Source organism: Cottoperca gobio, chromosome 4 (genome assembly GCF_900634415.1).
Source record: "Cottoperca gobio chromosome 4, fCotGob3.1, whole genome shotgun sequence".
NCBI lineage: Eukaryota > Metazoa > Chordata > Actinopteri > Perciformes > Bovichtidae > Cottoperca > Cottoperca gobio.
Genome location: NC_041358.1, coordinates 12520262 through 12537688, shown reverse-complemented (window position 1 = coordinate 12537688; position 17427 = coordinate 12520262). Strand labels below are relative to the sequence as shown.

The 17427-nt window shown below is 39.4% G+C and overlaps 1 protein-coding gene across 2 annotated transcripts in view; it reads right to left on the bottom strand.

Moving 5' to 3' along the window:
- Nucleotides 1-17225, bottom strand: part of ap1m3 (adaptor related protein complex 1 subunit mu 3) — a 29921-nt gene extending 12696 nt beyond the window's left edge. For both annotated transcript variants that reach the window (XM_029430401.1, XM_029430402.1), the window contains exons 1-6: nt 17056-17225; nt 10751-10907; nt 10122-10189; nt 9463-9593; nt 3293-3440; nt 1825-1951 (exon numbers count right to left, since the gene is read on the bottom strand). In XM_029430401.1, the coding sequence (XP_029286261.1) occupies nt 1825-1951; nt 3293-3440; nt 9463-9593; nt 10122-10189; nt 10751-10907; nt 17056-17097 (673 nt within the window). In that variant the 5' untranslated portion in view covers nt 17098-17225. The remainder of the gene's footprint in view (nt 1-1824; nt 1952-3292; nt 3441-9462; nt 9594-10121; nt 10190-10750; nt 10908-17055) is intronic.
- Between the last annotated feature and the right edge of the window lie 202 nt (nt 17226-17427).

The following is a 17427-nucleotide window of genomic DNA, read 5'->3' as shown; positions in this document are numbered from 1 at the left end:
TTAACATGGAAATCATCAGCAGATTAATTCATGATGAAAATAATTGTCAATAATTGTGTATTGCATTTACTCCTGAGTAATTACTGTCAGTCAGTCAGTCAGTCAGTCAGTCAGTCAGTCAGTCTGTCAGGGGGCAGGAATAGCAACATTCGACCATACTGCTGAAACTCTGAGAGCCGATCAAAAAGCATCTGCTGTTTTATAATCTTCACTTTGGGCTGATCCATCCGTGTTTACTGCGGCACTAATATTAGGCTGTAGTCTGTGTATCGTTACTTTAGTTTGTTTATTGGACTAAATCCAAAGCGGCAGGAACAAAAAAATGACCCGCATATTCATCTCATCTTCCACATCCACAAATAAATCATACAGACAACACCTCTGATAAGTAAATGTGATTAATCTTAAGTAGGTGTAGACACTCAAGTGTTACAAATGATCACACGTTATGTAAAAAGGCCTCAGTGTTTGTCTTGACTAACTGATGTCCATAAAAATAAAGCTGTTTGTTGGCTGTATGATGTCATGCACCAGTTTAAAAAGAGAAAATACTATGAATGTAACTTGTATGACATCGTGTTCCCTGTAGTGACAACTCTGGATGTCTGCCAGCAGAGGGCAGTGTTAAATGACTTATAGCTTTTCTCACATTTTCTCTGCATCCAGCTGTGACAAAATGTGCAGATCAAGCAAACGACTGCGAAATGATATGTAAAAAAGTGTAACTGCTGCGGATGAGAGGGCGAAACACATTTTAATAGTTGTATAAACATTCAGCATGAGTGTGTCTGTGAGTTGCTGTATCTGTCAGTGTTGTTTGATCATTATTTCTGATAATTTGCTTCTGAGGGTGTGCCATTTCCCAGACTCCAAAACACAGCGGGGGGATTGTGTGCTGCATATACAGGATATCCACAGACCCTCACCTTTCATCTGCAGGGCTGTAGCCTGGGGTGAGGATTAAGTGAGAGGCAAAGAGGCTAGACAGTGATGGAGCCTTTCCCCTTCAGTAAGGAGCGGTAGGGGGGGAGAAATGTAGGCAAAAGAGACGAAGCAAAAGAGGGAGATGAAGGGAGAAGGGGGAGAGGGTGTAGGAATAGACAAGGAGAGATATAGCAGTGGGAGACATTATTGGAAAAATTGGGAAAGTAGAGGGGAAGGAAGATGAGGAAAGATGAAAGCTAAGCCGAGTGTGAGATTTGCAAGAGTGTGGGGTTTAGACGGAAAAGAGGAGGTGAAAGTGGAAGTGTGAGGGTGAGTGTGAGGGTGAGTTCAAGGCAAGTGCTCAACCATCAAGCACTATGCATGTTTACTATGTTATGGCATTTTAACATATTTCTTGCAGAAGCAAATGCTTATTTAGGTTGAAATATTTCCATTCAAAATACAATAAAAATGCGTCAATTTTCGGGAGCTCGAGATGAAGACAATCTTGCAAATATTCCTCTCACTCATGTATTCATGTATCTCTCGCTGTCAGCTCAGTATGTGAACGTGCAACAAGGGAAGACGGATAATGAGATGAACTTATGACCCCTGTCTGATGCCGCACCACGACACCGCACTACACTTAAAATTTAAAACATTGCATTTTTCAAGAAGCATCAGGAATATATTGTCGAACTACACAGGTGTGTGCTTTGTATTACTTAAGTCAGTGATTCCAAAGCATTTTAAGATATAACTATATCCCCAAATGATCCACGCTGACTTTTACAATTTCTCCTCCCTCATATTTGTTGAATTCAAGTCAAATTCATTGTCACACTATTGTTTGTTATTTTAGGACATGTATGACACTGAGCACGACTCACTGTTACTTACTGCCTGTGATTTCAAACAGCACTTTGTCATTGAGTCCCAGTCTGAGTTCAGGCATCCCCGACAGGACCACTTTGAGCTTGATGGTGCCCACTATTTCACTCCGCAGGACGCTGCCGTTGGCGTTCACCTATAGACAGAAGAGCATCGCATTACATTCAACAAAAGAAGTATTAATTCATGCTTGGAGAACAGCATTGTTGATAAGCGTTACTGTTAGAAAATACAAATGTGCGCTTTAAGTTGCTTTATTTAAATAACGATATGATCCAGATCAGCAGAATCACAAAGACATAAGAAATAAACAAAGTGTCTGAAAGGTTCCCAGCATGCAGTGTGAGAAATGTAGGCAACACATGGAAATGAAAGAGGATGAAGAACCTCTGAAAACATTTTTAAAAAGTCCCTGGTCACAGAAAAGGAAGTGGCAGCTGCGGCTCTGTAGCAGAGCTTAAATACCTCACCAGTTTCCTTTTGACTCATAAAAACCTACAACTGTGCGTCGAGCCGTCCTTGAGGCGTTGCGTCAAGGACTATACATTTCAGGAAAGTCATTTCTCTTCCTTTGAGTTTAAAAGACACCAGCATGCCCATGTATACAAATCTCTGCAGGAAATCTGAGCCCATATCTGTATTCCGCAGTCCAAATTGTACAAATGTTCCTCTAAATGTTTTTTTATCATGTAACCTAATAAAATCATAATCTCACCGATCAGTGATTCTTTACTTAACGTGATTATTCTGTGAAGTATAGCTAAAGAATTAGAAGAACAACATTTTATACTAATATTATTTTATTAATTGTATCATATTAGTTAGAAATTCTTCCCCTTTTATTAAGAAATAATTGATTATAATAATGTTTGCTTTTACACCATTTTACAGCATTACAACATTACAAGTAGGTAGAGATCAAATCAGAAGTTAAACATTTATTATGTTCACTTGTTGAGGATGCATTCTGACATGTAGTTTGTCTGCCTACATTACTGACACACCTTTGAACTATACTACTGCATAAGTCACTCCTCACTGCACACATTGAAGAAACATAAACTCAATTCAAGGAAAGAGACTGTTGGGAGGAGTCAAAACATACCAGGGTTTACCATATATCAGCACTGATGAACTTTGCCTCAAGTAAGCACTTTGACCGTCTAAACAGAACTCTTAAATAATCCATAATGTTTATGATGATTGATAAAGAATGCAGAACTGATACTGGAGTTAATATGTGTAGCTAAAGTATACATATGTTTTGTTTGACTCTTGGTGACCTAAAGTATTGTGTATTATACATTTATCATGTTATATTGTATTATATTGTAAAAGGTCATCTTTAAAGTAAAGTATGTATGGGATGATAAAAGATAAAAGATGGTGCATGTAAAACAAAAGAAACATCTGGGATGTCTGTAACTCAAGTTCATTTTCAAATTCTGATGTTGACAAAGCAAAATATTCTCCTCACCAGTAGATTTACAGACTCGATGACATCCATGAAAACTTCATTCTTCCTGTACTTGATGCCCTCTGACCGCCAAGACACAGCATTGGTGACGGTGGCAGGAGGTCGAGGAGCGCCGACCTCTAATTTATGACCCTGCTGGGTGATGTACCTGAAAGAGACAACGGCAGAAAGGAGTTGTGAATACAAATCAAACTGTTTCCAGATTCAGTCTGTAACACTCCTGAGTGGAACACCTGGAAGCCCATGAGGGCACGGTCCTCATTAAGATGCTTCAGACAGACACACACATATAATATCCAAATATCTCAGGAAACGGCTGCAGTGTTAAATAATAATTCAATCTCTTAAAGAGTGTAGAAGGGATATCATAAATCTCATCAACAAAGTCTGATTTTTAATTAGAAGAAGCAATACACTGGAAATGGCAACAGACAGTATGTTGTTTATCTTGTAACATGAACCCAATTTCTCTTAAGAAATGTTTTTCTCTGTTTTGTATTAATCACACCTCAGGATTAAAATAAATTAGCTATTCTAGTGTGAATAAATTAGAGAAGGTTGGAATTCATGCTGAAGATTATTCATGAGTGTAATTGGAAAATGGAGATTTACATAAATCCATTGTGACTGCAGCCACGGATAATATGACGTACATGCATTTGTTTACATGCCATTAAACTATTATGTGTTGCTTAGGTAAATAAAATCCCAACACACAAATGTCTTGAAGGGGTTTAAGACACCAGGTGATGCCAAAGCAGCTTTGAAAAGGTTTGGATGCTTGTAATTGTAACATTAACTATATGGATTGATGCAGCTTTAAAAAGATAATTAGATTCATCAATAAAAGAATGTAAGAGTCTGAGCCAAAAACACATCAGTTATTACTATATTATAACTATAATTATACACTATTTTTATCTGTTGATCCATCCATCAATCCCCTCCTTCACTGCACAGTACTGCAGGTGGGGAGCCGGTTTGTTTTTACACTCCTCTGACTGTGTCCAGGGAGGCCCAACGAACTGTCAGGAGAATACGATGGAGCTGTACTTCGAAAAACAACATGTGACCTGCCTGTCTTCTAATCTATGCATCCCTGAAATATTTAGTGTATATGCTGTTCAGGTTTTTATAATTTTACAATTTACAGTAATTCTAACTGTATTTATATATATATATATATATATATATATATATATATATATATATATATATATATATATATATATATATATATGAAACAAAATGCAGACACAAAGCAACTGCAGCAGAACGCACTCCACATTACTCTAGAAAAACTGTTTAAAAAAACAAAACTGGTGTTGGGATGAACGATAAAGTAAACTGTAAAGTAATGATCTGTGATAGATGAAAAACTGGAAGCAGCAAGCCTGTCCAAAGCTAACAAAATCCCCCCGCACCTTCACAGCTAAAGCTCAGTATTTAACTATCTCGTTTGTTTAATCCTCACAGGAACTGAAGTCTAAAACAAAATACCTTTTTGTTTTGGTTCACTTGTTTGAAAAGACACAGAGTGACAGTGATCCAAACTGCGCTATTTCTGAAGCTATCTCTCATCTCCTCACCCTTTCTTCTGACCTTTTCTCTTCCCCCATTCTCCTGTCCTATTTTCAGTTGTCCCTCACCTTTTCATCTCCTCCAGAGGCCTGAGCAATTCCCTCCCTCCCGAGACCACGACATACTGACCCCATGACATACTGACCCAATGTTCCACACAAATCTGCTGTCCTTAAGCTCCTGTCAGCACTAGGCTACAGCAAAGATCGTAACAATGCAATTTTCATAATTTCAAATGAATTATATTTTTTGTGTTTTGAAATGACACAGTCCCCCAGAACATCTTCCTGCAACAAGGTGAGTGAAGTGATAGTGGTGGTACCACTGCTGAAAGTGGGTGAACGCAGACATGGTGCTAATTCTGGAATGACATTGTGCTTGTAATACATATCACCAAAGTCACATGTGTTGTCCCGTATGCATGTGTATCTATGGAGGTCTTTTTTCAGTCGTTTAAATACAGCAACAGGAATGGTATCTATATGCAGTTTATAATTTAAGAGATTGGCTGCACGTAGTTAACACGTCAAACAGTGTGGGTATTTATAATGTGTCCATCCTGCTCTGGACTCATGTCATGTCCAGACTGCATTGTGCTTCTGCTAACCAACATTGCAAATGTATTCTATATCCTTGTCATGGATTCAACCTTTCAAAGTATATGGACTGAAAATACAGATTTTATTTGCACAAATATCTAACTGTTCTGTTGTATTCTTTTAATTTCTTTGAATCGTTCTTTAAAATGTTTGCCACTTGTGGGCAGCAGAAGAAAGTTGTGACGACGTCGACATATCTTCTAAGTTGATATGATGATATGATATGGTCTCTCTATATGTTTGGTCTCTACCAAGGTAAATGTCTTTTTAGCTGCACAATGCTCCACTCTGTTCACCAGCTAGTTGCTAAATGTGTCTGTCTGCCGTTTGGTGCTGAGCAGGTAGTGTACAGCGGGTTTCAAAGAATATCTATTTTACTGAAGGCAGTGGCCTGCTGTTGTCGAATACGAAGCTACAGTATATCTCAAAAGTGAGTACACCCTTTAGATTTTTGCAAATATTCTGTTATATCCTTTCAGGGGATAACATTATCCTACTGAAACTTTGATATAACTTAAAGTAGTCAGTGTGCTGCTTGAATAACAGTATAGATTTATTGTCCTTTGAAAATTACTCAGTACACAGCTGTTAATGTCTAAACAGCTGGCAACAAAAGTGAGTACACCCCATAGTGAACATGTCCTAATTGTGCCCAAAGTGTCAATATTTTGTGTGACCACCATTGTTATCTAGCACTGCTTTAACCCTCCTGGGCATGGAATTCACCAGAGCTGCACAGGTTGCTTCTGGAATCTTCTTCCACTCCTCCACGACGACATCACGGAGCGCACGGATGTTGGACACCTTGCACTCCTCCACCTTCCTCTTGAGGATGCCCCACATGTGCTCAATTGGGTTTAGGTCTGGAGACATACTTGGCCAGTCCATCACCTTAACCTTCAGCTTCTTCAGCAAGGCCGTTGTCATCTTGGAGGTGTGTTTAGGGTCATTATCATGTTGGAAAACTGCCCTACGGCCCAGTTTCCGAAGAGAGGGGATCATGCTCTGCTGCAGGATGTCACAGTATATATTGGAATTCATGTGTCCCTCAATGAAATGCAGCTCCCCAGTGCCGGCAGCACTCATGCAGCCCCAGACCATGATGCTGCCACCACCATGCTTGACTGTAGGCAAAACACATTTGTCTTGGTACTCCTCACCAGGGTGCCGCCACACACGCCGGACACCATCTGACCCAAACAGGTTTATTTTGGTCTCATCAGACCACAGGACATGGTTCCAGTAACTCATGTTCTTGGATTCATTGTCTTCAGCAAACTGTTTGCGGGCTTTCTTATGCATCGGTTTCAGAAGGGGCTTCTGTCTGGGGCGACGGCCATACAAACCGATTTGATGCAGTGTGCGGCGTATGGTCTGGGCACTGACAGGCTGACATCCCACTTCTGCAACCTCTGCAGCAATGCTGGAAGCACTCGCACGTCTATTTTTGGAAACCAACCTCTGGATATGACGCTGAGCACGTGGACTCAACTTCTTTGGTCGACCCTGGCGAGGCCTGTTCCGAGTGGAACCTGTCCTGGAAAACCGCTGTATGATCTTAGCCACTGTGCTGCAACTCATTTTCATGGTGTTGGCAATCTTCTTATAGCCAAGGCCATCTTTGTGAAGCGCAATAATCCTTTTTTTCAGCCGCTCAGAGAGTTCCTTGCCATGAGGTGCCATGTTGTCCAGCATTCAGAGAGAATTGTGCCCAAAACACCAAATTTAACAGCCCTGCTTATCATTTACACCTGAATCCTTGTAACACTAACGAGTCACATGACACCAGGGCGGGAAAACAACATCATTGGGCACAATTAGGACATGTTCACTATGGGGTGTACTCACTTTTGTTGCCAGCTGTTTAGACATTAACAGCTGTGTACTGAGTAATTTTCAAAGGACAATAAATCTATACTGTTATTCAAGCAGCACACTGACTACTTTAAGTTATATCAAAGTTTCAGTAGGATAATGTTATCCCCTGAAAGGATATAACAGAATATTTGCAAAAATCTAAAGGGTGTACTCACTTTTGAGATATACTGTATCTGAGCGGTGACAGTGAATCAAAACAGTAAAGATGCGGGCCGGACAGCAAAACAATGAGCTGAAACTTGATGTAAAAGTGAAGCCTGTGTGAAGCCTGCGTGAGCTGCAGATTTGGGTGATGATTCGCTGTGGGTTCATCACTACGAGCGACCCCTTTTACATTGCCACTAAAAAATGAGTTAACTGTTTGAGCATCCAATCAAATACAAAACAAGCTGAAGAGTCTTGTGTTCACTCCAACTGTACATCTCAAATGTTTCTAATGTTTCTAATGTCAACAACAAAAAAGAGCTAAATATACAAGTTTAAGATTGATTGATGGATTGAGGCAACATGTTTTCTGTCCCAGTTCCTCCCACCTACAGTGCATGTTGAGAATGTACATAGCAAAGTCTGACTGAGCTGAGAGATAAAAGGCGTTGACAAGTGGGCTTGAGGTCGACGTTGTTTTGTTGCTTTGCTGTTTGTTCTGTTTTACCCTCATTCTCCTCAGAAATGCTGATGAAAAAAATCTGGAAGCAGGGTTGGCAACAAACTGACTGATTAGCATAACAATAGGAATCACAACAAACAAACGCAAAAAAGGTTCATACGAAGATACACACATGCATCCCTGCAGTCTCACTTTCTCTGTCTCTCTCTCTCTCTCTCACACACACACACACACACACACACACACACACACATACACACACACACACACACACACACACACACACACACACACACACACACACATGGTAGTTAGTGTTATAATGTAAGAGAAAACCAGCATTTTTGTGTTTTGGGTTCATAAAAGGGTCACAGAACTGGAATAGTGTGCAGACAGAGACACAGTGAAGGGGCGTGTGAGTGTGAGTGTGTGTGTGTGTGTGTGTGTGTGTGTGTGTGTGTGTGTGTGTGTGTGTGTGTGCGTGTGTGTGCACAATTGAGAAATGACACTTTTGTGTGTCTCCTTGGAGAAGAGCAGAGCAGGGCTTTTCTGTCTGAGAGTCTCGAGTGTGTCCAGCTGACAGTGTCATTGTGTCTGAGTGCCAATAGGAGCCTGGTAATTATCATCCCTATTCAGACACCAAATACACACACTACACACACACACACACACACAAGCCGTGCTGCACAAACAGCACACTAAATGACACATCAATCTCGTATTATCAGAAAAGGCCCAATCACATTCGAGACATGAAAAGGATAAACAATGTACTGCGCAAATTGGAACATTTCAAACATAAAGTTCACCACTAATTGAAAGCGAAGCTGATAATGTGCACACGGAACACATTTTATCGTGGTACTGTAAAGTGAATGTTTGAGCCTTTCCCTCGAAAACAAATGGCTCTCTGAGGAGCCGAGGGGGGGGGGCGGGGAGGAAGCAAAGCAAACCGTGAACACAAAACAATTGTGAAGCCCAAGAATAGTATTTGCCTCAGTTCATTTCACTCGCTGAATAAAGTTCCCTGCTTCATTATAGCTTTAGTCAGCAGCTGTACTTTGTTGAAGGAAAAACAAGAAATAAAGCCAGTGGCACTTCAAACTGAATCATGGTGTACTTTTACTCCCATCTCCGCTGGTCACTTACAGTATGAAATGCAAAGCCGCTCTCTAACTCTAATGTTTTGTTCCCTGATGGATGATACAGGTACCACTTCAGCTAATGTGGTTACATTAAAATCAGACTGGAGTGCCTCAGTGCATTATGGCCTTGAGAGTTTGAAACTTTAACCTTCATCAGCCGGATTAATGTTACACTTAAAATGCCCGAACGCAGTGCCGAAGCACGTAATCGAGTTAAGTCAAATGGTAAAATGGGTACCTTTTTTATGGTTTAGGGAAAATCTTTGTACAGTAACTGCTTCACCATTTGGTCAATATTAGCCACTCATATTATTATTACACATGGAAATGCAGACACGGCAATCCGTATTGTTTTCTTACTCTTGGAGGATCTTGCTGTCAGTTGTCTGAGGGAAACCGAAGTCCATCACTTCGTCCATCAGCTCGTACACCGTCACAAAGTTATCCCGAATACTCTCCTCCTCAAGCTCCTTAAAGTACTCCTTAAATACCTACGGACACAAACAGGCAGACGCAGTTCGACATACAGCGCATGTTACATTATAGTAGCTACTTTTGTGCTTTTTTTTCCCATTGTGTATTGGTTGCTAAAGTGCACATTTATGGTCTCTGTTGGCTGTATTCAAGAAGCAAAACAACCTGCAGCATTGATATTAATATTGATATGAATATTGAATATGCAGTGGGGAAACAACCAATGAAATAAGAGGGATAGTTGAACTTCATAATCTCCTAACTCAGTTAAAACAACAGCAGAAAAGCATGTTTCATGTAACATTAACAGTATTTTAAGTGGAGTTAAACTAACAAACCACAAACAAACAAAGTGTAAAAATATAGATGTTCTTTTTCTTTTTAATAAGGACACCTTTATGAGCATCTAATTTGACTTATACTTGTATATTTTTGTGTAATTGTTTCACTACTGTATTCTCATAACACTACTAAATTATGAATATGAAAACAAGTAGCAAGTAGAAGTTAAAGATTTGGACTAAAGTGTCAGGAAACAGACGCACCTGGATAATTTTATAAAGAAAGGAGTACACCAGGGCAGCGTTGGCATTCTTCTTGGTCATCGCCACCACTGAAGAACAGACGGTTAAGAAATATCTGAATGTTTACAAGTGACACTTTGAGAGCTGAAGAACATGCAAATTGTTATGGTGGTGGTGAACATCCATTAGCTCTCTGGGCGTTTATGAGATGAATGCAATGAAACAAAAAGTTAGTAGAATGCACAACAGTCACAAGCGACTGAGAACATGGCCACAGGGAGGTAAAACAGCTCAGTTGTCTAATGCAGTGCACTGGGAATACCACTTACTTACAACTGCAATATCATGCTGAATTAATAATGTGTAAGGACGTTTGACTGCCCAATTGAGAGAGCAGGATATACCGTGCATAACACATCACAGTCAATCTGTGTTCAATTTTTCAACTGGCTGTAAAAGATGAAAAGACGAAAGAGAAGCTGAGAAGCTGCCTGGTGCGGAGACTGTGAAGCACAGGACTTCTACTGGAGCTGGAGACAGCTAAGGGAAGAGGACATTGAGCTACGTACAGGATGTTACAGCCTGTACATCTCTGCTACATTTTATATTGACATTTATAATTGTATAAGACATGAACTCAAAGTGGATACAGTAAAGGTTGCTGTGTTTGATCCACAGGAAGTGTGAGGAGCCATGAGTGACCATAGGTGTCATCTCCGCCTCCTCTTCTCTCTTCATCAGGATGGGCATAAAATGGTCAATCTCATTCATGTCCATGTTCCCCATGTAGTTACGGCAGATGAGCACCTGGAAGCAGAACGTAAAGAATAAAATAAAAGAGGCAGAAGATATTATTATCCAGTCATTTCATGTAGCACTCAGGCATAAACTTGGACATTTCCTGCTTTTTAAACTGAATATGTTTGGGGGGTGTTTGACTGACAAAAACACTACATTTAAAGACATCACCTTAGAGAAACTGGGACGGACATTTTTTATAAACCAAACATTGATTAATCAATAATCAGCAGTCAATAATGAAAATATTTGTTAGTTGCAGCCCTAATAAGACGAGTAATTTCAGTCTATCAGTGGGTCCAAAACTCAAACAAATATTCTAACAACTAATCGATCCAATTGCAATGATAGTGTCCAAACATTCACGTTGGAGGTATTCACTTTGGTATATCCCCTGACTTTTTATCCAGCACCAACATCAGATCAACATTTACTAATGACATTTCCACCAAAATGCTGTACTTTGTTTTTAGTGCTTATTGCTAAACTAAAATACTGCTAGCATGGCCGTATAGTTCTTGTGTCCATACAGCCACTTCCCCCCTGTGTGTATCTTGACTCCTCTTGTCTGTTAATGAGCTTCTAGTTTCCAGAATGACAACCTCCTAAAACAGCAAGGAGCTGTTTGTAATAAAAGGTGGGTGTGAGCTTATACAGTTATTGTAGCTAGCAAGCAAGTCAATTACTAGAGTACGTGTCAATAATTGCAGCGTTCACCAATACTAAAAATAGAGCCGCTTATGACTGCTCTTATGACTGCATGCATGCTGTTCGTTTGACTTGATATTTCTGCCTTTGCATGGCTGAATGTCAGTGCAAATTGCTGAGTCTATAAAAGATGTCCTCTTACTTTAAATCTAAGAGCCTGACTATTTACTGAACACACTTTCTGCCAAAAGAAAATGCACAAAACATATACATATATATATATATATATATATATATATATATATATACAAAACACACAAGGAGAAGAACAACACACATCTAAACAACAAAAAGATGACCCAGAAACTCAAGTTACGCTGCCAATAGCACTTGTTGTGTTAAGTCATGGATTTAAAGTGACAACAAAACAACAGAAATCTCCATGTTCATATCACAGAATCGCACAATTGTAATGCATTTTCAAATTATGTTTGACATAATATTAAAGATTCACTTCATTTTAAGGAACCACCACACCTACCTATCTTAGTAACACACATGCACATTATAAGATTAGTCAGCAGTCTTGCTAGAGTCCGAACACAAAGAGTGAAATGAAGAAAGAGATCAAAGCTTCTACCGCTTGAGTGAACCAACCACACACACACACACACACACACGCACACACGCACACGCACACGCACACACACACACACACACACACGCACACACACACACACACAGACACACACACGCACACACACAGACACACACACTACACACACACACACACAACACACACACACACACACACACACACACACACACACACACACAGACACACACACACACACCTTTAATAGAGAAGTCTGTCTCTTGCGCAGGGGTCGCTCGGGGGCAGATACAACAAAGGCAGAGGAAATAAGAAATAAACAAAAAGGAAATGTCTGCAGAGTAAAGTAATCTGGGGGAGAAAAAAGGATATGCACAGGCCACTGCTCGGCTTCTGTGAGCCGAAACAGAATCCACGGAGCGAAGAGGTCAGAAGTCACCACAGACAGAATGAGGTATAGAGAATAGACAAATCTTTGCTTCAGAAAAAGCTGCAATACTGACGACCCCTGGAAAGATATCCAAAGGTTCACTTTGTAGTTCTGGAAGTAAACTTTGATAGAAAAACATAACGAAAAGGATTTCAGTGACAGGTCTGTCTTCGGGGCACAAGCGAGACGAGGTTTGTGGATTTACTTGAACAGTGATTCTTAATGCAGAATAAATACATACCATCAATATTGATGGATTTAAGATACGGTGTGTTTCGTATCAACCAGTAAAGAGTACATGTTGTTTAAAAATGAGTGCTGAAACCATGAACTCAATGGACTGAAAATTAACAGTTTCAATAATTAAATAAAGGAAAGGAAGGAAAAATACCTAATATTTGCTTATTTCAAGCTTTTCACATGTGAGGATTATCTGCTTTTCTGTTTTATATAAATGGAAAGGACGAACGGATACGATGTGAAGACATTATCTTGAGAGGTTGGGAAACAAATGATGGTTTTCTTTTGCTTTTTTCTGACATTTTGTTTTGAATGCAAAGCAAAACATACTCATCCACAACCCACTCTGCACATAATGAGTGCCTTAAGAACATTGCAAAGTGTCAAAAAGCTGAATACAAACACAGTATAACGGTGCCACCTGTTCATCAGTTACAAAGATCAGGACTCTGACGTTGCTCGCGGTGCACACGCTTGAAACTTTCGAGTTGGGAGAAATGATTTGTAAAAGACAAGGTTAGTTTCTGCATGAACTAAATCACCAAGCAACATTATCAGTAATTCCGTGAGATAAAATCAACACGTGACATGAAAACTGTGACTCCAGCACCCTTTCTGCTGTTTCTAACTCGTCATTATCGGTAAATTAATGTGAGTTTAACGTTGCCAAACAGCCACTTCCTCTTTGAGAGCTGGATGTGAAGATAGCAGCAGGCTGCAGGTTCATCATTTGACAATATATATATATATATATATATATATATATATATATATATATATATATATATATATACTGTATATGAGGCTGGAAACTAACAGTTATGTCCTTGCATACAATCACATTTATGATTTAGAATAGCTTTTGTGTCACTTTTAGGTTGTTTAAGAGTCAACATATTGTCATGTCACGTTGGTTCGAATGTGTGTCAGTTACACTCAGTTTAAAAAGGGAAATATCAGATAGCGTTGCATATTCAGCAGAGCACATCAAACATATCACCTCACACAAACAGTTAGCATATTTCACGCCCCGAAGCAGAGTGCAGCTACTTAATAATCCAGGTCTCGTTGAATTCTACTGTGAGAGCATGAAGACACCAAACGGTCTGATAAAAACATATTCTGGTAAATTGTGTTGGCATTCGGTATTCATGTGACGGGTGCCTCAAAAAGGGTTTATGTACAGTAGATTAAAAGTTAAAAAAGAATAAAATCAGACATGTTTTAGCAGCAAAAGAAAACAAAGTAACATTTGAAAACTTGAACACAGATTGAAAATAAGGTATATATATATATATATATATATATATATATATATATATATATATGATAGAGATAGTATAAAAGAGAAATGATAGAGGCTAGAACTTAAGTGCCACTTTCTTACTGTGGTGAACCATTGCTGGGTAAATCTGGAAGAATCCCCATTTTTATTGTTTTACTTGAATTTCACAAAAACAACAACAACAACAACAACTAAATATTTTCTCTCAAAACAACCGAAGGCCTTAAAAGTCACTAAGGAATTCTCAGTCCAGGGATTTTGTTGTTGGGACACAAAAGGCAATCAGTGACTTTTAACAATGTATGAAATCCATAGCAGAAACTCACTGCTGACCTCTAAAAACAGCAAACAGCAAGCAGAAGAACCTCACTGGAGAGTATCACTGGAAGGCAAACAGCAACAGGAAAAGAAATCTACAAATCTATTGTCAGTTTGTAAACCTCATCAACAGTTTGAAAGCACAGCTCCATTATCGCTCTGAGAAGAACGTGACAGAATCATGATGATATTTTAAAGAGACACGGCTGTTAGGAGTTAACAGTAGCTTACTTGTGGACAAAATAAAGGCACATTGAAGGTTGCAAAAAGACGCCACTGAGTCGATCCATCAATTGCCACCAGTTAACATTGTGCATGCTCACAGTGCTTCTCTTTCTGAACAGCTAGAGGTTTGTTGTTGCTCAAGACTCCCAGTTCAACACGCATGCTGGCAGCTCTGTGAGGCTGCACAGCGATACATTGAGCTCACGGTGACGAGGCTAACATGCTGATGTTTCGCCCATAATTATGTTTACCATGTGCACTATCTTAGCTTAGCATCTTAGCATGGCAACATTTGCTAAGTAGCACTAAACACAAAGTACTGACACAAAGGCTGATGGGAATTCCATTAGTTTGGCGGGTCATAAACCAAAGTATCGGACGATTTCAACTTTTGACCTGATGATGAAGCTAAATCAAAAAAAGCTAAAGAATCAGCAGAGTCATGAGGATTTATATTCTGGGCCTCACACATGTCTTTACAAAATGTTATGGCGAGGCATTAAACATTAAACTAGAGCGTGGCTAAAAATCAAGAATAAACTCTTTGAACTGATGAGAATTAGTTCAAAGAGCACATTTACACTCTAACGTGGATACATGTGCACTGCCACTAATATATACAAACTACTACACACTAGAAGAGCTTTAGCTGCTTTGCAACCACTGGTGTACATCTGAAATGTTAAATCATACACTTTTATGCTTCTAGCTAATGAAATGTGCTGCTATTACAACCCAAAACTTCACTGGGAACAAATGAACAAATGATGCCATGCTGATTTCAATAGCCTGACATTTCAGTCTACATAGCAGGTCCCAGCAGCCAGCAGTGTGCGGTCGAATGCCCAGGAGCTACAACTTAGAGAGGAGGGGGACCTGAGGGTGGGAGGAATAAAGGGCAGAGGTGGAAACTGTCTTCTGTAGTAACTGTGTGTTTTCAACTGTGTCTAGAATTGTGTACTGGAGTGATCCGTGTGTACAGGGCTGGTTTTGGTTTATATCTACAACGAAGATCGTCTATATATTTATTTTTTCATCTTTGGTGTCATTTTGAATACTTTCACCCTTTTCTGCATTTTAGCTTAGAATGTTTTTATTTGCATATTACAATGCAACAGTATTAGAGGACAGGGGAGCGTGCCGTGTCGGGACAGAGGGGGGAGAGGACTGCAGGTGAAGAGCTGACTTGCCTCAGGGCAGAGATTGATAGATGGGGGAAAGAGAAAGCCTTTAATCTGCACAATAAGACATCCTCGCTATGAGGGACTGATCCTTGTCCCTAATGGGTAATGTCAAGCATATAAGGCTTCTTCAGCAATTCCTTTTCTAGCGCTCAAATAAATTAACCCTGTGAGGTTTAGATAAAAATCTAAAGAAGTAATTAGTAGTGAAACTTCAGTGTCCTCTTTTATTCATCCCGTAGTACAGCATGTTATGGAGGATTCTTTATTTGTCAGTTGTTCGGGCTATGGATGCAAGAAAATTGAGAAAATGTGCTCATAAGAATTTTGCAGGGTAACTTCTTCAAATGTCTGACCAATAGTCCAAAACCCAAAGAGATTCAATTTACTATTATATTAAAGCTGAACTATTTTTGATGCTTGCTGAATAACTTTTTAATAAAATTCCAAATAAATGCACCGGGTCACACCCTCTCAAATGTAAATATTTTCTGTTTATTTCAAGGCTTCTGATAGTAACCTGAACATCTTTAAGTTTTGGACTGATGGTTGAACAAAACAAGCAATTTAAAACACATCTCCTTGAGCTCTAGGGAACTGGGATGCTTCACTATTTTCTGACATGTTTATAGACTAAGCGTTTAATCAACAAAATAATCAGCAGATTAGTTGATTTCTTTCTTTCTAAATCGTTAGTTGGAGCCCTGAATAAAAGTAGCAAATCCTCACATATGAGAAGCTGGAACCAGAAAATATTCTGCATTTTTAGCATTAAAAAAAGAAAGACAGAGGATTTATCAAAACTGTTGCTGGTTAGTTAGTTTTTATGGGATAACCTTTTGGCGCTGCAAAAAGTAAAGTTGTAAACTTTAAAATAGGACACATCACATAAGATACAATGCAGGCTGCATCGCCGCACAAGAACAAGCTCTCTGTCTACTCAACATTGGTGAAACGAGTTTGACCAGTTTGAGCCTCTCGACTCTTCCTGACTCTGCTTTAACATGAAAGTTGATTCAGTGCAGTAAGTCAGCCTGTTTTAGTCAGGAAATGTTATGTGAAGTATTCTGGCATATTGTGTATACTTCACGGATAAAAATGCAAATATTCTTGATTTTCTGGACTTTTTATAAGCTAACATACTCTTTTCTTGCAGCAGGTGCTTCGTTCACAACCCTGATGTGAACTTCCACAACAACAAGTCGACACAAACTTACCTTTCCCTTCAGGTCGAGGATAAATATCGCCGACGCCGACATCTTGGTGGAGAAAAATCCTCGAGAACAAGAACTAGCCTAGATAATATGTAGGTCTACTGTGAGATATGGGTCACTTAAAGGGGATAGTATTCACTCCCATCATCATCCTCCTTCCTCCGCTCCTCCACTCCCTTCAGTCGTTGCGTTTCACAGCGACTCGCTGCTTTTCCGCAGCGGAGCGTCAAGCTCGCGGCACTGACACAAATACAACTTCCGGATGTTAGTGAGGTTGTTTTTTAATTCACCCACGATAAGCAGTACATTTAAGTACTGTATTCGAATAAATTTTTGAGTAATATTATATATTAATATATACATATATATTATACT